Source organism: Geotrypetes seraphini, chromosome 2 (genome assembly GCF_902459505.1).
Source record: "Geotrypetes seraphini chromosome 2, aGeoSer1.1, whole genome shotgun sequence".
Classification (NCBI taxonomy): domain Eukaryota; kingdom Metazoa; phylum Chordata; class Amphibia; order Gymnophiona; family Dermophiidae; genus Geotrypetes; species Geotrypetes seraphini.
The window spans coordinates 354,438,119-354,459,846 of NC_047085.1; the positions used below are offsets into that span (position 1 = coordinate 354,438,119).

Sequence of the window (21,728 nt, forward strand, 5' to 3'; positions counted from 1 at the left end):
ATGAAACGCAGTGATGGCACTGAGGTGGACTCTGATTGAGGTAGACTTGAGGCCAGCGTCGGATAGAGAGAGCAAATAGTCCAGTACAGTTTCCACCGCCAATGAGGTGGGATCGTGATGATGCCGTCGACACCAAGAGGAGAACCGGGTCCACTTCTGATGGTAACATTGGAGGGTGGTCGGTTTCCTGGAGGCGTCCAAAATGCGACGGACAGGCTGAGATAAATTTTCTGGAGAGGTCAGCCCGAGAGAAACCAAGCTGTCAGGTGGAGCGAAGACAGATTGGGATGCAGTAGAGACTGACGTTGCTGCGTAAGTAGAGTAGGAAACACAGGAAGAGGAATGGGCTCCCTGGAGCTGAGCTGAAGAAGGAGGGAGAACCAGTGTTGGCGAGGCCACCGAGGAGCGATGAGAATCATGGTGGCCCTGTCCCTGCGGAGTTTGGATAACGTCCGCAACATCAGAGGCAGTGGAGGAAAGGCATAGAGGAACCGATCCATCCAGTCGAGCAGGAATGCGTCTGGGGTGAGACGATGAGGAGAGAAGAGTCTGGAACAGAACTGGGGCAGCTGATGGTTGTGAGGGGCTGCAAAGAGGTCCACCTGCGGAGTGCCCCAGCGAGCAAAGATGGAGTGGAGTGTTGAAGGGTCCAGAGTCCACTCGTGAGGTTGAAGGATGCGGCTGAGATTGTCGGCCAGGGAGTTCTGTTCGCCCTGGATATAGACAGCCTTGAGGAAGAGATTTTGGGCCGTGGCCCAGGTCCAGATGCGGAGAGCCTCCTGACAAAGGAGGCGAGATCCGGTGCCGCCTTGCTTGTTTATGTAGTACATGGCGACTTGATTGTCTGTGCACAGGGGAAGAACCTGAGGGCAGAGAAGGTGCTGGAAGGCCTTGAGAGCATAGAACATGGCTCTGAGTTCTAGGAAATTGATGTGATGTTGACGCTCCTGAGGGGTCCAGAGTCCTTAGGTGCGTAGATCTCCGAGGTGAGCTCCCCACGCATAGGGGGAGGCATCCGTGGTGATGATCATGGAGTGAGGGGGCAGATGAAAGAGTAGACCCCTGGAAAGATTTGAGGAGTTCAACCACCATTGAAGAGATTGCTGAAGAGACGATGTCACAGATATGGGATGAGAAAGAAGATCCGTGGTCTGTGACCATTGGTTGGCAAGAGTCCATTGGGGTGTCCTGAGGTGGAGTCGTGCCAGGGGAAGCACATGTACCGTCGAGGCCATGTGGCCCAGGAGGACCATCATCTGTCGGGCAGGAATGGAGTGATGAAGGAGCACCTGACGACAGAGGTGGAGCAGGTTCCGTTGACGATCGGAGGGGAGAAACGCCCTCATTAATGTGGTGTCGAGAACTGCTCCAATGAACTGAAGTCGCTGCGTAGGAAGAAGATGCGACTTGGGGTAGTTGATCTTGAACCCCAGGAGATGGAGGAGGAACTCCTTAGGCGGTTGTTCAAAATCCAGGGCCTCCAGAAAGGCTTGGGATTTTTTGGAGTATGATTCTAGAGGGAGAGACAAAGCTGCTGACATCTCCCTGAGGAACTTGGAGAACGAGGATTGCTCAGGTTTGGAAGTGGTATCGGGCGCTGAGGGTTCCTCGTCCGATGAGGAGACATCCTCCTCGGTACCGGGAGGGGATTCTTCCCATAAGTCCGGGTCCCGGACCTCCGGTTGTGCATGCCGAGAAACCGGGGTGGAAGGCTCGGTATGGTGGGTCTTAGATAGAGACTTGCCCGAGCGCACCGAAACGGTACCGGGAGAGGAAGATCGGTGTCGGTCCCGGTCCCGGGAAGAACAGTGTCCTGCCCGGTCCCGAGGTGGATCTGTAGTGGTATGTGAGGGAACTACAGGATGGGCACGGAGCTGTTCAGCCGAGAGAATCGGCATGGATGTATTAAGTGGCACCGATGGGGTGGATACCGGTTGTTCGGTGCGGGGCTCGAGCCGGTCTGGTACCGAAAGGAGCGATGCCAGGATAGTGGGTAACAGGTGCTGGAGTTGATGCTGCAGCTGTTCCTGTAATTGCTTCTGGAGGATGGCCGCGATGCGGTCATCCAGGGGTGGCACCGGAGCCGCTTTCTTTTGTTTCGGTTCCATAGGTGCCGCTCCACGCCCCGGCGATGAGGAGGCCGATGACGAGGCACTCACCGAGATCGGGGCAGAGCGTTTCCGGGGTCGGCGTGAAGCCGGTAAGGTCGGTGCCGCCACTGTGGCTGGGGGGCGCTCGAGGGAAGAGGAGGGCTTCTTAGCCGGCTTACCTGGCGCCAGCGGCGCTGATGTCGGATCGGGCGGTGTCGAAGTGGTGGGAGTCGATTTTGGTGGTACCGCCGCCGCCGCCGTGGATTCCATCGCAGACCCGGTGCCGAATAGGATGTTCTGCTGGATCTGGCGATTTTTAAGTGTTCGTTTTTTAAGAGTGGCACAGCGGGTGCAGGAGTCCGCCCGATGCTCAGGACCCAAACACTGCAAACACCAATTGTGTGGGTCAGTGAGGGAGATCGGGCGTGCACACCGCTGGCACTTCTTAAAACCTGGCTGCGGGGGCATGAATGGAAATACGGCCTCCGCAAAATCAAACCCGGAGGCCTGTATAGTGGCAACAGGCCCCGCCGGGGCTGGTTCGAAAAAGAAGAAAAAGAAAGTTTTTTGTTTTTTTTTTTGCAAATGAAAAGAAAAAAGGAACCCGAAGGTAAGAAAGTAAAATAACAGGAAAAATTCGCGAGCGGGAAGGCAAAAAGGTAGATTTCAACGGCCGTTGAAAAAACACACGTCTTCGCTCCGCGGAAACGAAGAAACTGGGGACCACGCACTCCTCCGTCGGGCGGGAAGGCACTCGCGCACGCGCGGTGCGGCCAACTAGAACTTTCTAGTTAAAAAGGTCCGTACCGGGGCTCCGTCGGTGACGTCACCCATGCGTAAAGAATATGCTGCCTGCTTGTCCTGGGATAAAATATGTTCCAACCCATATGTTGCGTTCGCAATCAGCAATGAAATTGTCATTCAAATGTGACCAGGATGTGCATTATAAAAAGACCTGGATGTCAGCTATTTTTTTAGCTAGCCCTAAATTGTGGAATGCTTTGAATGGATCATTAAGATTATGTTCTAACTTTGAATCATTCAAAAAAATTATTGAAAACCCACTTATTTGTAAAAGCCTTCTATGAATAAGGAATTTCTGCTTTAATGTACTTCTCCTAGGATTCTGTTATTTGCTGAATTTGTTTTTATTTGCAGAATTTGTTTTTTTAAGTTAGTATTTTTACTATGTGTTTTAGTTGAATTTGCATTTTCTATAGGTCTCAATTTGTGTACGTTCATCTTTAATCCGCCTATTTGCTAGCCGGAATAAAAATTTTTATAATAAATAAATAACTATTTTACCTTCAGCTCCACAACTTCTTCCTCTACAGCAGTCCGTTTTTGCCTCTCATGCTCAAGTTTCTGTGTTGCACGCTCAGATTCTTCAGCAACAGCCTAATGCCATTGATAAAAAAATGTCTGTTGAAAATTCAGTACATTGAAGTAGACATCTTACATTATTGTTACTTTCATTATATCTTAGACACTATGGGGCTCATAATCGAAACTGAAAAACGTCTACAAACCGGCCTAAATCGACACCTGGACAATCTAAAAGACAAGTCATCCAAGTGCCGATAATCAAACCGGGTTTTTGACATATTTAACCAGGTTTTGACATATTTAAACAGGGTTTAGACATATTTAAATGGGACCGCCTCACAAGTATAATCAAAACCTTGAACTGGTTTAATCTCATCTCCTCTGCCACGATCCTCACTCCGAAGTGCCACGGTTTGCGGCACTTCGGGGGATCGCTATCACGACAGAAGAGATAGACAATCTCTCCTGCTGAGATGCGACCCCCCCACCCCCAAACCAATATGGGCAGGAGGGAGCCAAACCCCTCCTGCCGACGATGACCCCCCACTAAGATACAGGCAGGAGGGATCCCATCCCCTCCTGCCCATGACACCCCCCCACCCCCCACTAAGATACAGGCAGGAGGGAGCCCAATCCTTCCTGCCCACGATGACCCCCCTCTAAAATACGGGCAGGAGGGATCCCATCCCCTCCTGCCCATGACACCCCCCCACCCCCCACTAAGATACAGGCAGGAGGGAGCCCAATCCTTCCTGCCCACGATGACCCCCCTCTAAAATACGGGCAGGAGGGATCCCAGGCCCTCCTGCCCATGATGCACCCCCCCACGAACCCCCAATCGCCCCCTCACCCTGTGACCCAAGCCCGTCACCCCCCTGAACCCTTGATCACCCCCCCATCACTCTGTGTCCCAAGCCCATCCGCCCGGCAGGCCCTAAGGCCCGCCATTCAGTGGATGGCGGGCCTGCCGGGTGGACAGGCTTGGGGACCCGTCTGCCCAGCCAACTGATTGTAAGAGGGGGTGAGGGGGGTGGGAGGGCTGGTCAGGGGGTCACGGGGTTAGGGGGTGCGATCAGGGGTTTGGGGGGACAATCGGGGGTTTGGAGGGGTGATCATGGGGGGTGCATCGTGGGCAGGAGGGGTTGGGCTCCCTCCTGCCCGTATCTTAGTGGGGGGGGCATCGTGGGCAGGCGGGGTTGTACTCCCTCCTGCCTGTATCTTAGTGGGGGGTGCGTAGTGGGCATGAGGGGTTGGGCTCCCCCCTGCCCGTATTGGTTCAGGGGGGGTGGATCGCAGCAGAAGAGATTGGGCATCTCTTCTTTCATGGCAGTTCGGGGGGAGTGGATCGCGGGCAGGAGAGATTGGGCATCTCTCCTGTCACGGCAGTTTGGGGGGTCTGATCGCGGCAGGGGAGATGAGCCATTTCTCCTGCCGCGATCGTTGAGGGGGTGGAATGTGGATTCTGTAACCGGTGTTGTTTTTGACAGACACCAGTTACAAAATCCAGCTTTTAGGCAAAGGACTGACCCCTCCTTCGCCTAAAAGCTCTTGTTTTGGATATTTGGGACTTAGGCTTTTTTTGAGATTATTATAAGTTGTAAGTTTAGACATAGTGGTTGTCTGGCCATTTAAACTGCTGAATATAGAGGCAGGCCATTCTCAAAAAAAAACCACCTCATTTTGAACGTTTTTGGGTTTTTTTTAGAATGGACATTTTCCTTGCTGCTACTTTTAGCGTTTAGGGCCTTAGGCCAAAAGGGGACTTAGACGTTTGTTTTGATTAAGCCCCTCTAAGCGTAGATGTAAGTGTTAACACTTGGGACCTGGGATGGCCACTGTTGGAAACAGGATGCTGGGCTTGACAGATCTTTCGCCTGTCCCAGTATGGCAATTTTTATGTTCTTAATACCAGTTCTACGGCTTGTGTACTTTCATACTAATCAACACTTTATAAGAGGTTATGTATTGGCCACTTGCACAAGTAAATGACTAAAGGGCATAGTTATCAGTGTAGGTTACCATTAAGGTGCGACATTTTACTGTTAACTCCAATTATTAGTAACTAGTCCATAGGTCCTATATAGATTGGCCAAAGTTACGTGACGGAATCTGCACATGGATCAAAAGATTCCCAAGCAACTTAATGAGGAAATAGGCACCAACTGGCTACTTAATTGGTGCTTGATTGAAGTTGTGCACGGATCTCCCCTGCACACTGTTCTATAACTTAGGGCCCCCGTTTATCAAGCCGCGGTAGAGCATAGAGTCTATTAAGTCAATTGCTCCTCCTACAGCTAAGTAGTTTAGACACATTTGGGAACATACATATTTTTGGAAAAATCTGGATCTTTTGAAGTGTCTGACTGTGGGTGGGAGGGGGATGAGCCGGTGAAGACCTTTTCCCTTTCCAGTGCAGCAGTAATCATCTATTACGCACGGGGATCTGAGGCTCTCCCCACATCATGCAATATTCATTATTTAATGAGATTTGATGCAAATTAAACTTTTCAACGAACCTGTGGTGCAATTTATTTATTTTTGAATATATAGTGAGAAAGTTATTGGATTTAGAATTGATTTTCTTTCTCGTGCCTGTATATTGGATATTTTGGGGGATATGGCCAGGGCTCCCATTTATAGGCGCAGCTTATAGAATGCGGTAAGTTATGCTCATCCCTGACCACAGTTAGGCCATGTCTATGGCTAGTGTAACTGCAGACGCCTAAATTCAACGCACACTTATACCAGGTTACGCTAGTACTCTGTAAAGAAATTAGGGCATCCAGATGCCATTATAGAATAGGCTCTCACTGCATGACACTGAGGTGCCTAAATGGAGGAATTTACTTATAGAACTACCGCATAACCTTTGACAACTGACCCCAAACACTTAGCATTAGAATGCTCTTTTCCCATTTATTATATATTACCTTCAGTTTACTCTGATAATTTATAACATTTGCGCTCAGTTGAAACTTCAGGGCAGAGATCTCTTCTTCGCTATCTTCCTGCAAGCTTTTCGCCTGCTTCTCTGCTTCACTCAGTTTGGTCTGTAACACAGAAACGGTCACAGCACTTTCCTCCAGCTCTCTCAGTTTCTCTTGCAGGTTTTCATTCTCATGCCTGAGAGTGGCCACGTCACCATGAAGCCCTTCTTTCTCGTTCATCGACAGCCTTTTCATTTCTCGGAGCTGCTCATTGACCAGACTGAGCTTCTGCTCAGCATCTTTTTTCTCAGCTATTATGGCACAGACCTGGACACCTAGTTCTGCCATGTCTGTGTGTGACTTATTAAGGTTATCTTTGGATTCCATATTGTCTAATCTAGCCACACCTACATACTCCTTTTTCTTCACTAGCTCTTCTCGAAGGCATGGCATATGGTTCTCCAACTTTGCTCTGTGAAGTATTTCTTCCTCCTCCTTTTTCATCACCTCCTCTTTTTCTTTGCATGGCACGAGATCTACCACATGCTTCCTGTTCAGTGTTTCAATTTGTTCTTTCAGCTGCTGAACCACTGATGTGTGCTCACCAAGAACAACCTCCGTGGAACTCAGCTTGCCCTTAATTCCATCTTTTTCTTCTGTCACCTGTTGAAGCTTTGATGTCAGTTCTGCAACCTTCATCTGTAACTTAGACACTTCAGACAAATGACATTCCCATTGTTGCTCTGCAAAAGAGAGCCTGGAAATCATTTCTTCTGCCTGTAGTTGAAAATCAGTTTGCTCCAACTGTATTTTCTCCAGATTGTCTTTCTGTCTGGTCAAGGTTTCAATGAGTTTGGTTTGATTAAGTGATGCTTTTTCCATAATTTCCTTTTCTTCTTGTAAAACCAAGATTTGTTTTCTGCATCCCTCCAACTTTTCAAGCAACTCTTTATTCTGGCTCTCCTTCTCTTGCAGCACAATATCCTTTTCATTCATCTCCTTCCTAAGAGAGTCTTCAATCCGTTTCATAGAAGATCGACTTTTCTCCAGCTTGGCAATATGTAGTTCTGTATTCTTATGCTCCTCTTCTAATGCAGAGAAAGAACCTCTTATTTCATCTTCCCGCTGCTTAAGTTCTTTATAATCCTCTTTTAAAGCATATAGTGCTTCTTTTACCATTTGCATCTGCCTGATCGCATTTTGCAAGTCTTCATACAAGGTTTTATTTTCTTCCCGAAGGCTTTTCTCCTTTTCATCCACAGACACCATGGCATCCTCTATCTGACTCTGCAGCTGCTTCTCAGATGATCTCAGCTTTGCTAACTCACCTTCCAGATTCTCTTTTGACTTCACTAGCCCTTTCTGGTTTTCTTCCAGATTATTCTTTATTAGTCTCAGATCTTCATTCTCCATTTGCAGCTTCTTCATCTTATCAGTGACTTCACTAAATTCCATTGTTTGCTGATGAATGTGTCCCTCCAAGTCTCTTACAGTTTTATCGAGGTGCTCTCTATCACCGGTAAGATGACTTTTCAGTTTTTCAAGGTTTTGTACATTTTCATTCTGATGTGACAGACGGTCTTCCTGAAATTGTACTTGTTCCATTAAGTCTCTTATTTGATGATCATGAGCATTTTTTTGATCAATGAGTGCTTCCTGAATTTTTTCTTTTTCTCTTCTTGTTTCTTGAAGAGTTTCATTCAGTAATTTAGAATGTACCAATGAATCCTTGCGCTGCTCTTCAAGATGTGCAACTAACATTTTCTCTTCTGTGAGATCTTTTTGAAGCTGGTTAACTTCACCTTCTATGGTTGCAATTCTCTCCTGCAGTTTCATAATTTCCTCTTTAGATGCTATATCAAGATCACTTAATTTTGTTTCAGCTTCTTTTTGTACTTCTTCTGCCTTGCGTAGTTTTACAAGTAGTTCATGAACTTTAAGGACAGATTCATATCGAGTAGCTGTTTGTTCTTCTTTTTCACTCAAAGCAGTGTCAATTTTTGCAATAAGATCAAGATTTTTTTGTTCAGAAGATGCTAGCTTTACCTTGAGCTCATCCATGTCCATGTCTTTTACAGCAATAACTGTCTTGGTGGTTTCCAGTTCCTGAGTCAAAGGCTTTAGCTGTGATTTATACCTCGTATTTTCAGATTCCAATTGATCAACCTTCACTTGATATTCCTCTCGCTTTCTGGCTGCATTCTGTTCCAGAACCTGCAGGCAATTCTGCAACTCCTGAATTGTATTCTTAGTTGAATGGGAGACTTCACATTGTTTTTGTAAGTTCGCTATCATTTTGGTTAACCTAGTGTTTTCTTCCATAGTGCTATGACTTGCTAGCTTGTCTATTCGGCTTTGCTCTTTTTGGATAACTAAATTGCCCTTTAGCTCTTGGTTAGCCTTTTCCAGAAACTCGATGTGGCTCTTCATCTCATTCTGTCTGATTTCCGATTCATCAAACTTAATGCACATATCATCTAAGCTCTCCAGTGGTTCTATTTGTAAAGAATTATTGCCATCGAAACTGGGGGAGCGTTCTTGTGCCTAGTGAAATAAAGAATATAACTGGTTGAACTGATATTTCAAGGAACAATTGTATAAAAAACAAATGTTAGAATCAAAACATTAGGTTTTTAATTCAATAATCTTGTTTCTGTTAATATACACAGGAGTCCGTACTTTAGCTGTTGATTCCCATTAACCACGAATCTGCATAAGGGTGTCACTTTAAGATCTTGAACTCCTCCCCTTCTGTAGTGGAGAACAGCTCCCTCTTCGTATGGTATCAAAGCAATCAAACTCCACTGAAACAGAAGAAAAGAGAAGGAGGGGCACGGGGGAGCATCACTGGCAACAAACTTATTCTGTTCTGCTCTGAAACTTATGCAATAGAACAAAGATCAATAAACGACAATGTAACTTAGAACAACAAATCATGCACATGAGCAGCTATGAATCAATCTGCTAAGAGCAACTAGTAGGGGTTAGAGACCTCCAAAAGGGAAAGGAAAGAAGGAGCCCCTTGTTCCTGCAGTGATGTCTCGGCTGAATCTGCTTTGCCTCCGCAGTCCAGGGGAGCTGTGTCTTCAATTAATGGCGCTGTGGAGACCACCTGAGCAGAAGGGAGTACTGGAGCAGGGGCATATGAGCTTTTGCCCAAGGAACAACCTCCAGGGAGGCCACTTTAGTGCCTAGCACTAGAGAATGACAAGGTGGCGGTTTACCCGCGGCCACCGCGTTTAGCCGCAGGTAACCCGCCGAAACGGGGAACGAAAACTAGCAGTCGCTGCGGCGACGGGGACAAGGCCATTCACTGCCCCGTGGAGCGGTGAATGGTCTTGTTCCCGCAGTGAGGCATGAAGGATCGCGCGGTCCCCGCAGCCCACACCCGCCTGCCCAATCGATCCTAGTGATTAGCCATCTCTCTCCCTTCTCCTCACCTTAGTTTGTAGGTTTTCTTTTTCGGCGACCCGCACGCTATCAAAGAGCCGCGCACCCGCTGCTGCTCAGTTTCGATCTTCTGCTCTGACGCAACCGGAAACAGGAAGTTGCAGCAGAGCAGAAGATTGAACACTGAGCAGCCGCGCATGCGCGGCTCTTTGGGAAAGCGTGCAGGTCGCCGAAAAAGAAAGCCTGCAAACTAAGATGAGGAGAAGGGAGAGAGCTGGCTAAACATTAGGATCGATTGGGCAGGCGGGTGGGGGCTGCGGGGATTGTGCGATCGCCCGTGTTCCCGGCTCAAACTGGAAGGAGGGAGTGAAAGGGAAAAAGATTCTGGGCCAAGGGGATGAAGACGGAAAGAAAAACCCACAGCAGGAAAGAAAGGGAAGGACAGGCAGGTGAGCCAGATGCTAGAAGCAGGGGGGGGGAGGAAGAAAGAGGGAAAAAAGCTAGATGGGGTTGAAAAGAAGAGACACACTGGTATGGAAGAGGAAGATAGGGGAAATCTGGACACAGGAAGGTATCAGAAAGAGGGGAAATTATGTGCATGGGGCATAGGGACAGAGACATAAAGGGGACATGCCATGGGGATGGTATATGGACACAGGGGGGGAGGCAATGGCAGATACATAGGGGTGATATTAGAATGGGGAAAATAGGAGCACAGAAGCGAGATGGTTTGTGGGGATGGGGCAGGGACCGAGCTCGCAGGCTCCAATGGCTTGCACAAATTACATTGTAACGTGGCACGAAAATAAGAGGGAGGAAGGTAGATAGGCCACGCGAGAGGAGCTGAAGGGTGGTAAAAAGGAACAGATGGTAAAGGAGGGAGGGAAGGGTGGTGGTGGAAAGGAATAGGACAGACATTGAAGGAGGGTGGAGAGGAACAGACCCTGAAGGGAAATGTGGAAGACAGAGTGGGAAGAAGACAGATGCCAGACTATGAGGGAGCGGAGGGAAGAAGATGGGTGCTAGACCAATTGGGGGGGGGGGTGAAGGGAGAGGCACAGTAACAGCAAATGGAAGACGCAGAGAGAAGACACACAGTGGATGGAAGGAATTGAATGAGAAGATGTGGAAATCAGAAACCAGACAACAAAGGTAGAAAAAAAAAATTATATTTATTTATTTATTTTTTGCTTTAGGATAAAGTAGTATATAAGTTGTGTTGATAAAAATTTATAAACAAAGCCCTGCCAGCTGAACATCTCTTTCTCTAGTTCAGCAGCAGGAACTTTGATTTATAAGAAAGGAATAAGCTAAATATTACAGTACTAAGGCTTATATGGATGCAGCGGGGACGGTGATGGGGCGGTGAATGGGATGGCAGTGGCGGTGACGGGGCGGTGAAAGGGATGACGGTGACAGTGACGGGGTGGTGAAGGGAACGGCGGTGACGGGGCTGTGCAGAGGATGGTGGGACGGGGACGGGGCGGTGACGGGGACAGATTTTTTCCCCGTGTCATTCTCTACCTAGCACCTCCAGGAAATACCAGGCCATTGGACTTGGAAAAGCCAAGATCTCCACAATCTGCTTTCTGAGCTTCTGTTTGTATGGCTCAAGAAGAAAAACACAGCCCTGTGCCATATTAAACCACACTCCCAGATAGTCCAAGCACCAAATTAGATGAAGGTGACTCCTTCGGAAGATGACTGTCCATCCCACATTCTCACCACCTGCTGAACCATGTGCTCGTCATCCTCCAGAGGTACTTGGACACCCATACTGTGCAGGTGGGCCACTAAAACCACCATCACCTTGGTAAAGGTGCAGGGAGCTGTAGACAAACCGAAAGGGAGTGCCACAAACTGGAAGTGTTCCAGAACATGAAATCTCAGATATTTCCTGTGATCTGGAAAGATGGGGGATGTGCAAATATGCCCCTGACAAATCCAGAGAGACAAGGAAATCTCCCAGAGCTACTGTCACTATGACAGAGCAGACCATCTCCGTGCAAAAACAAGGGACCTTTAGGGTCTCATTTACTGACTTCAGATCCAGAATGAGCCTCCAATCTTCAGTGCCTCTCTTGGGCACAATGAAGTATAAAGAGTATCTGCCTGAGCCCGACTCTTCTTTGGGAACTGGTTCTATGGCATGAATATGAGTCATTGCACTGTCGCTCGGACTCTGACCTTCAACAGCCGTCCGGCTGGGGAGTCAAGGAACAGATCCATCACCATGCACTTGCGTTTCACCCCATCACTGCACAGATCTTCTGAGTAGGATCTCTTCACCTAATATGGCAACCGTCAGGAAATTTGCACCAAAAATGGGCCGTTGGAGCTAAATCCATAAATAAAAAAAATAGTGATTTTAGGGTTTTGGAGGAGGGGGAACCGAATCCTAACCTCAAAAGCCCTGAAAAATGAAATCATTAGACCCGCCCTCCCCCCTGATTTACCTCCCTGTGACTTCTGGTGCTTGTCAGCTTGTAGCAGCCTGCCTGCAGGGAAAAGGATTTCTGCCTCAGAAATTGTCAGAACTGGACCGTCAATGGTTGCCGGTCAGAAGGACCTTGACCACTGACTCCTATCCCCAAAATTCCTCACACTGCGACCGGAGGGGGTGGGGAGAAACTTCGCAGCCAGCTGCCTGATACCCAAAGGGTTGTTACACAAGGACCTCATAGTCTGTGCTCCAACCCCTGATTAAATCAGCTGGTGAGCAGCTCCCAGGGGAATAGACCCTGAGCTCCTGAAGGGACACAAAGCAGGTTGGCTCCACAGGTACTCTATGAGATTGGCCTGGGAGCAGCTGTCTATCCATGCAGGACAGTCCACCCATGCAGCAAAGTAAGCTCAAGAAGGGGGCCTCTGAGCACTGATGCCATAAAGAAATTTGAAAAACCAATGGAAAAATACCCCAAAAGAACAAAAAGAAAAAGAGCAGATCAGAACACACCTTCTGATTGCTTAAAGAAGGAAAAACTGAAGATGGAGCTGTTCTCCACTACAGAAGGGGAGGCGTTCAGTTAGTGGGAATCAACAGCTAAAGTACAGACTCCTATGTATATGTACCAGAATCGAGGCTTGTATACAAAAGGGTATAATTCTGCTACAGTAGAATCTCAGCTATCCAACACTCATGAGGATTGGTGGATACCGGTTATCTGTTTTTCTGGTTAATTGAGAATGTGTTAGAAACCTTGTCTAACACAGTCTCAATTCCAGCCCAACCCGAAGCACCAGCATGGCAGCGGTCCTGAGCTGCAAAGCCCTCCTCCCTCCTTCCCTCAAGCTCTGAAGTGGCAAAAGCAGGCAGCATCCTGAGCCGTGAACCCCCTTGCTCCCTCCCTCTCTTCGTTCCATAACCAAGCACAGCTAGTCAGCAGGAGGCAGCCTTAAAACAGGCTGCTTGCAGCCAGCCCTGGCAGGGCCTTTTTTCTGATGTGTTGGAACTGACACATCAGAGGAAAGGACCTACTGGAGCTGGCTACCGTGAGAATAGGCTACTGGGCTTGATGGACCACTGGTCTAACCCTGTAAGGCTATTCTTATGTTCTTGGGAGGGGCATGGGCAAAACTGCCACTTACAAAATACTTTAAGTTATGTGTGCTCTTGCTATCTTTAGATGCCCCCCAGTTATACCAGGCCTATATTTTAGGCACCCTGATAATAGAATCTGAGCACCCAGGTGCTAATATAGAATAACCTCTCACAGCACTGTATTGGGGAGCCTAAAAGGAGGCCCCAACTCATAGAATCATGTTACCTCCCATTGGGATTTTATAAAGCTTTTTCAGTGTGCCCCCACACACAAAATTAAGCACATGGAAAGGGTATGCCTGTTTTACACAATCTGTAAATAGGTGTTCCTGGAGGAGTATTTGAGGGAGTATAATATATATAGTTGGTTTATAACTAGGCATATACATGCATTTACTTCCTCATTGCCACAGAAGTAAATTTATGTAAGTGCACTTCTGCACTACTAAGCCTGATTCTGGATGTCTATTTTATAAAAGTATATTGATATATTTGTTGTCTTTACAAAAACAGTTTTATCTAGGCACTTTTTTCTCAACTTTGTAATCTGTGCCATTATAAAATTAAGTCTAACTAGAACGTTTGCAAAGATGCACTAAATGAGAGTGTGTGAAAGGGGAATTTCTCAGGGTAGGTGGTTCCATGAGGTGCCACAAGGTGGAGGGGAGAGGAATTAGGAAAAAAACAGATTCCATTATGCAGGTTCCAGTTCATATTCAGGCAGGGCTTCCATAAATATCTTATGCGAATCCTGGTTGAATGTTGGCTAGGACCAAACTAAGTTCTGGCAGCTAGAACAAATATGACAAGAGATGGATATTTATTTCTGCTGCCTGGTCATGGTCCAGCATTGATTATCCAGGGCTATTTTAGCCCGTGAGAGTCAGCATTTAAAAAAAATGCTAACCGCTGCCAATTGGATTTTGACTTGGAACCATGTGATACAGTGGTTAGGAGAGTATGGTGCAATAGGTTGAGCTATAGCCTCAGCACCCTGAGATTGTGTAGGGTTACCAGATTTTCCCGAAGGAAAATCCGGACCCATGGCCACACCCTGCCCATGACCATGTTTGCTGTTGCCCTCTCAACGTCGGAAGCTTTTCAAAACCCGGACAAAGTTTTGGAAAAGCCGCCTGGACCCCCGGACATGTCCTCAAAAGGAGGACATGTCAGGGGAAATCCGGTTGTCTGGTAACCCTAAGATTGTGGGTTCAAACTCTGTGCTGCTCCCTGTGACCCTGGGCAAGTCACTTAATCCTCCACTCCCCCTGGCAGACAGATTGTGAGCCCACCATGACAGATAGGGAAAATGATTGAAGTACCTATATGTAAATCGCTTTGAGTGTGGTTGTATAACTACCAAAAGGCGGTATACAAATCCCTTTCACTTTATTTTACTTAGCTTATTTTAACCTAAAATTACCTGCAAGTATCCACTCAATAAACTATTCATACTAGAACTGCGACTGGGCGGTTTCCACATATGTACATGGGAGCCAGGTACAATCAGTGTCCTCCTGCAAGTTAAATGAAACAACAAACCTATGAAAAGCAGAATTTTGTTGGCATCCAGAGCAATAGTAAAATAATTCCAAGAGCATCACCATCAAGAAACAACAAAATACAATCTTCATCGTCATAATAGTAAATGCGATTTTCACAGCCACTTGCCTAGGTAAAAATTGATTCATGAATATAAACAGACTGTCTAATTGAAAACAATGTATAGACTATATTTTCATATCTAAGCACTCTGTAGTGCGGCTGCACTTTGAATACTGTGTGCAAATCTGATCGCCACATCTCAAAAAAGATATAGTAGAATTAGAAAAGATACAGAGAAGAGTAATAAAAATGATGAAATGGATTGGGGCGACTTCCCTAAGAGGAAAGGCTAAGGCCTAGATGCACTAAAGAGGATCGATAAGGTTGTGTGGGTCTGTTCCGATCTGATTTTTGGCCGATTCAAAAAGAGCAGTTCATGCACTAAAAAGTTTGCAAATGATTCACATGGATGTTCGTCATAATCCTCGACTCTACTGTCCAATCGATCACTGTGAGAGCAACCCTCACACATGCGCAGAGCCAGCAGGGAAAGCCTGAACATCTGAGAGGCAGGGGAAGCCCCAAAAGCAGCCTCCTGCCACTCAGCTGTTCGGGGCAGGAAACCTTTTTTCTTTTTTAATGGACACAGATGCTATGTGTGTTACACACACACACAATAGCTGCCTCATTAAAACAAAAAGAAAAAAAAAAGCCCCCCCCCCGATGACAGCCCTCCCCAATGGCCCCGATGAATATGGTAGCGAAAATCAGCAGGAGGGATGCCCATTCCCTCCTGCCATTCACCTCCCCCCCCCTTGCGCAAGAAAAAAATGTCAGGAAGGAACAACTATTTTACCTCTGATTAAACCTAGAGGTGACTCTGGAATCAATTTGGATGGCACTAGATTCTCTTCATAAGATATGTGCTGGGATCTCATCATTCATACAAATTCATTCTAATAAACTACAGAAATGTAAAGAAGATATTAAAGTCCAATCTGAAAAGATAAAGGTCTTGGATCAGAATGTCTATAAGGTTCAATCTGTTCAATCTACTATGATGCAGGAAAAGATGGTGATTGAACGGAAAATTGAAAACTTTGAGAACTTTACTCGAGAACTAAAGCTTAGACTTTTAAATTTTCCTAAACTTCTCCTTCTCGGGACTTATTTTATAGGTTTTTGAAAGAAATGTTTCAATATTATGAAGAGGGCCTTCTACCCCTTCAGAAGGTATATTTCCTACCAAATCCTATGAAGCGTTCTTGTCCCAAGGCTGATGAATATGTTGGGGATGTATCAGCAGTTTGAATCTTACTAAGATCTTGGAGTCTTCTGTAGAAGAAGTTATATTGAGATCTACACTGTTGGTATAATTTGTTTTTCAACAAGATAAAGAGGCACTTATGAGACTTTTCTTTAAAATGAAAGTAACAAAATTTTTGGATAGTAAGATTTCTATATTTTCTGATATTTCAAAATGGACTGAAGAGAGAAGGAAAAGATTCCTGTCACTAAAGCATTTGTTATTACTTTGGGGGCAAGATTTCGGTTACGATATCCTTGTAAATATTTGAGTTATTTTTTAACAACATTCCTATGTCTTTTTCAAGCCCTCTCAATTACAGTTTTTTCTTGAAGAGAAAGGTGTGATAATTTTTCATGGCAACCCCGACTAACAAAACCATCGATTCTTCAGTCAACTTAGATGGAAGAAACTTCTATAAACCTTACTATAAAAATCCTAGGCATCACCATCGACCAACAACTCACGCCCGACACCCACACTGACCTCTTAACCAAAAAATGCTTTAGCCTACTTTGGAAATTATGCACACTAAAACCTTACTTCGACTTCCCATCGTTCAGACTGCTAGTTCAAATCTCTAATTCTAAGCTCACTGGACTACTTCAATATAATCTACCTGGGTTCCCACAAAAAAAACATTAAGAGACTAAGAACATCCAAAACACAACAGTTCGGCTAATCTTTGGCCTGAAAAAATCTGAGCACATCACCCCATTCTTCAAAAAATTTCACTGGCTACTAATTGAGTTCCAAAATCATCTTCAAATCTGGCTGCCTATGCTACAAGACACTATTTGGCACCTCTCCTAACTATCTCCTGAAACACTTCACCCTATAGTTCAACCTCCGCCTCTCCCGAAAAACACTTCTATTTTCATTCCCAATGCCCAAGGGTTGCCACTATAAAAGATTCCTGGACAGGACCCTGTCCTTCCAAGCAGGCATTTGGAACAATACCCTAAACAACCTTCTCCTGAACTTGCCATCATATCAATCTTTCAGAAAAAAACATGAAAACCCACTTATTTGACAAGTTTGTCTGATCTTCCAACCTTACCTTCCAGACCTTTTCATTCTTCTTCCCCTCCTCTCACTCAACTCATCTCGCCACTCTATGGCCCACCCTCCCCCTCTCTAAGCCTACCCTGTAACGTTACTGTTCTCATGTACCTTATCCCCCTACATGTACTGATACCTGTATCCACAATTTCCAGATTGTACTCTTCTTTATTGTATACCGTCTTGAACTGAAAAGGTATGACGGGATATATTATCTGGTCCAAATCCATATAAATTAGGTCAATATATGTAATGAATGTTAATACTGCTATTCCTAAATATCTTTATTCCTGTAATTCCTCAATTAATTGGAATTGTCTCTCCTTTATGTGGACTATTTAGAGTTAATTGAAATTTCTTGGTTAACTTTTCTTGTTAATTTAATGGAGTACAGTGGTGCCTCGCATAACGAACGCCTCGCACATCGAACGCTGCGCACAATGAACTTCTTGTCTTGATTCGTACAACGGACTTCGTTTCACACAACGAAGTCGCCCGAACTGCATCCTTCCGCGCAGGCACTGCGCTTAACTGCCCTCTCTCACTTGTTTCCCCCGATTATCCAGCATCTAGCCCTCCCCCCCAAACACTTCCTGTTTCCAGCGAGGCGGCCCGCGTCAGAGAGGACAGGGTATCGAAGCGCGAGCGAGCTGCGGAAGTGGTGTTGGTGGTGGACGGCCTCAGGTATGAGTTAGGATGGTGGGGTGGGAAGGGGAGGCCTGAGAGCGAGCATGCGCGCACAGGGAGGAGACGGGGAGAGACGCGCTGGATTGGCAACTGTTGCTCTCTGTCGCCTCCCGGCTCCAGCGGCGTGACAGTTTTCAAACAGGCGCGTGGTTCTTTCTAAGCAGAACCACCAGCTTTAACGGCGCTGACTCCCGACTACAGCCTCCAACAGATGACTGCTTCCCATTGCATCCGGCCGCTGGCAGGTCTCGCGCGCAGCAGCCAATGGGTGCCAGCCACGAGTCGGCCAGCACCAGAGGGGGGAATCAGGAGAGACGAGCATCAGAGGGTGGAGGAGAGGCAAGGTAGAAGAAGAAAATCAGAGAGGAGGAGAGAAGCAGAGAGAGAGAGATTGGACAAAGAGGAGGGGATGGTGAAGGAGGAAGAGAACAGAAAAGGAAAGCATAGGAGGAGCATTAGAGAGGGAGAGGAGAAGACAGTTTGCCAGCCTGAGAAACTCCCTAACCCCTTATGCTGCTGCACAGGGAAATGGGGAAAAATGACAGACAGACAGCGGGAGGGAGGGAGACAGAAAGAAAGAAAGAAAGACACAGGGGCAGTGAGAGGGACAGAAAGACAGACAGAGATAAAAATAATAACAAAAAATTTATCTTTTTTTATGTCATCTTAGCATATTTTATGCTACAGAACGAATTATTTTTTTTTACATGTATTGTTATGGGAAAACGCGTTTCACATAACGAACTTTTCGCATAACAAACTTGCTCCTGGAACCAATTAAGTTCGTTGTGTGAGGCACCACTGTATTGTGTTTTGACTATTTTCCTTTTCCTTGATTTTTCTTTGATGTAATAATAAAAACATAATAAAACCAGAAATAGGTCCAATCAAAGTTTGGAAGGAAATTCGAGACATGAGAAATCTAACTACTGATAACTTCCTAGAGGCCTTGTCCTACCTCCATGTGGATGAAACTATGACAACAGTGTCATAACAGATTGATATCTGGAATGCATGCTTAGCAATGGCATTAGAAAAACAGTCCCTTTAAAGAAGTCCTGTGCTCTATGAATAGGGTTAAACATATATCTCTATCATTTATTTTTTTCAGTTTTATACCCGTCCTTCCCAGGAGCCCAGAACAAGTCACACAGAAGTTTCAGGAACAATAACACTCATGTTACAAGGACAGTAACTAGCTACAGAATCAGTACACATGTGCTACAGAGAATTAAGACGGGTTTCAATAACACATGCTATGGGGAACATTGAGTACAAACATGCTTTAGTGAATCTAAGAGTGGACAAGCAATATAGAGTCTCAGAATGAGGAACTAAGAACACACATGCATTAGTGAATCTAAGAGTCTACAACCTATCTAGAGTCTCAGACTGATATTCACATGGCTGCAGTAGATAAGAGCACAGCGATGGCTGACAGATTCAGGTGATTCAAGTTACGGCATGCCAGGTCCCGGTCGGTTAAAGTTTGAGACCAGGGGTGAGGTGATTCCTGAACAGTAGCGTTTTTACTGCCTTCTGGAAGGGCAGTAGGCTATCGATTTCCCTGATGGCAGAAGGGAATTGGTTCCATAGTTTAGGCATACTGTAGGAGTTTGATCACTTCCAGGTGGAGGCGGTTTCCTGGAAGATTGGACAGCCTGAGTTCAAGTTGCGATCAGAGGGGCCACCGAGGGTGGTAGATTGGGAACTTACTTGGTAAGGGGGCCATGTCGTGGAAATGTTTAATGGCCAGCATTAGTTTTTTTAAGATGGAGCGTTGGTGTATTGGGCTTTGTTCAGTGCGGGGAAGATGTGATCGAAGGGCCAAGGTTCTATAGGAGTCTCACTGCTGCGTTCTGGACTCTCTGTAGTCAATGTTGCTCTTTGGCCAGTAGACCTGTATAAAGACCCTTGCAATAGTCCAGGCAGGATAGTATGAAGGCATATAACAGCTAGGTGAAATCTGTTTCAGTGAAGTAGTGGCAGATGGGTTTAAGTTGTCGTAGGTGGATACTGGTCTGACTAAGAGTCAGACCAGCATCCATTGTAATGCCCAAGTAGGACACTTGGTCTTTGGGTTCCAGAATGGTGTTGTCCCAAGAGATATGTGGACGAGAGGCGAGGCAAGTCTCTCGGCAAATCCATAATAGTTCTGTCTTAGATGGGTTCAGTTGAAGTTTGTTGGCTGTCATCCATGCTTTAATCTCCACAAGGCAGATCTGCGGAGACTCAAATTGCGTGGTCCGTGCTTTGCCCAATGGGATGTAGAGTTGTATATCATCTGCAAAGGAGTGGATGTGGATTCCTGCCTCTTCACAATTTCAAGGGCCGGTCTTATGTAGATGTTGAATAGTAGTGGGAACAATAATGCACCTTGGAGTACTCCGTGGTTCGTGGTTATCGGTTTTGAAAGTACCAAGTTCGCCAGCATGCGTAGTTGTCTTTGGACTGATCCCGATTTCAGATAGTTTGATAGTAGGATTCCATGGACGAGCATGTTGAAGGCTGCGCTCAGGTCAAGTTGGATAAGGAGTACATCCTGGCCTTTGTTCATATAATTCCAGCAGTCATCTATTATATCCTGGAGTACTGTTTCGGCGCTGTAATAGCAACTGAAACCCGATTGGTGTGAGAAGAGGATATTCTGGTTCTTGATGAATGTAGTTATTTGGTGTAGCCCAAAAAAAACTGGGAAGAAAAATTCTAAAGAAATAGCACATTCCCCAAGGTAGCAAATGCAAAAATGAAAATTATAAGTGGCTCTACTTAGTGAAACAAAGATGATTCAAAACACTGTTTACACACATTTTTTGTGCTCAGAGATCTGGTTGTCAGATTACAGTACAAGCCCGCATGGATGAGCGTCTGAAGTAATCACCTCTAATCATAGCACGTGAATATGTGTATATATCTTTTGGTTTTTTATATTTGCAAATTTCATAAATGAAAAATCAAAAAAGTAATACAAAACTTATCTGAAAAGTTGGCTGTAAGGGGTTCAGAAACACGTTCTTAGGTTCTGATGCATTTCACCAAAGCTGTATCAAAGAACCCGTACAGATGGAATTCTGCCGCACACAACCACAGACTTGATTCAAAAGCTTATGAGAAAGGAAGTATTGATGTCCCTGTATGACTCTGGTGAGACCTCATTTAGAATACTGTATACAATTCTGGAGACCACACTTTCAACTTCGGAACTTGAGCTCTCTCCAAGTTTTCCGCAAACATCTGAAAACCTGGCTTTTCTCAAAAAATGTAAGTCTCCCTCCAACTTAGGAATCAAGGAAACTCTTATATATTGGCATCCCAAGTCCTCTAAATTTTCTTCACACTTCTACCTCTAACCCTCTGTTGTAGTTCCTTCCTATTTCTCCTACTGTAAACCGCGTCGAGCTCTACGAACGTGGAGATGATGCGGTATACAAACCTAAGGATTAGATTAGATTAGATTAGATTAGATAAACAGGATAGAGTCAGTCCAGAGGACGGCTACTAAAATGATCAGTGGTCTTTGTCATAAGACATATGGGGACAGACTTAAAGATCTCAATATGTATACTTTAGAAGAAAGCCGGAAAGGGGAGATATGATAGAGATGTTTAAATAGCTACATGGCATAAATGTGCTTGAGGCAAATCTCTTTCATTTGAAAGGAAGCTCCGGAATGAGAGAATGAAGTTAAGAGGTGATAGGCTCAGGAGTAATCTAAGGAAATACTATTTTACAGAAAGAGTGGTAGATGCATGATGGATAGAGGTAGTGGAGGCAAAGACTGTCTGAATTCAAGAAAGCATGGGACAGACATGCGGGATCTCTGAGGGAAAGGAGGAGATAGTGGATGCTACAGT

At 45.7% G+C, this 21,728-nt stretch overlaps 1 protein-coding gene across 5 annotated transcripts in view; it reads right to left on the reverse strand.

Moving 5' to 3' along the window:
• Positions 1-21,728, reverse strand: part of FYCO1 (FYVE and coiled-coil domain autophagy adaptor 1) — a 248,169-nt gene that overhangs the window by 123,794 nt on the left and 102,647 nt on the right. For all 5 annotated transcript variants that reach the window (XM_033930418.1, XM_033930420.1, XM_033930417.1 and 2 more), the window contains 3 exons: positions 14,698-14,791; positions 6,347-8,887; positions 3,396-3,488 (listed from right to left, as the gene is read on the reverse strand). In XM_033930418.1, coding sequence (XP_033786309.1) covers positions 3,396-3,488; positions 6,347-8,887; positions 14,698-14,791 — 2,728 coding nt within the window. The remainder of the gene's footprint in view (positions 1-3,395; positions 3,489-6,346; positions 8,888-14,697; positions 14,792-21,728) is intronic.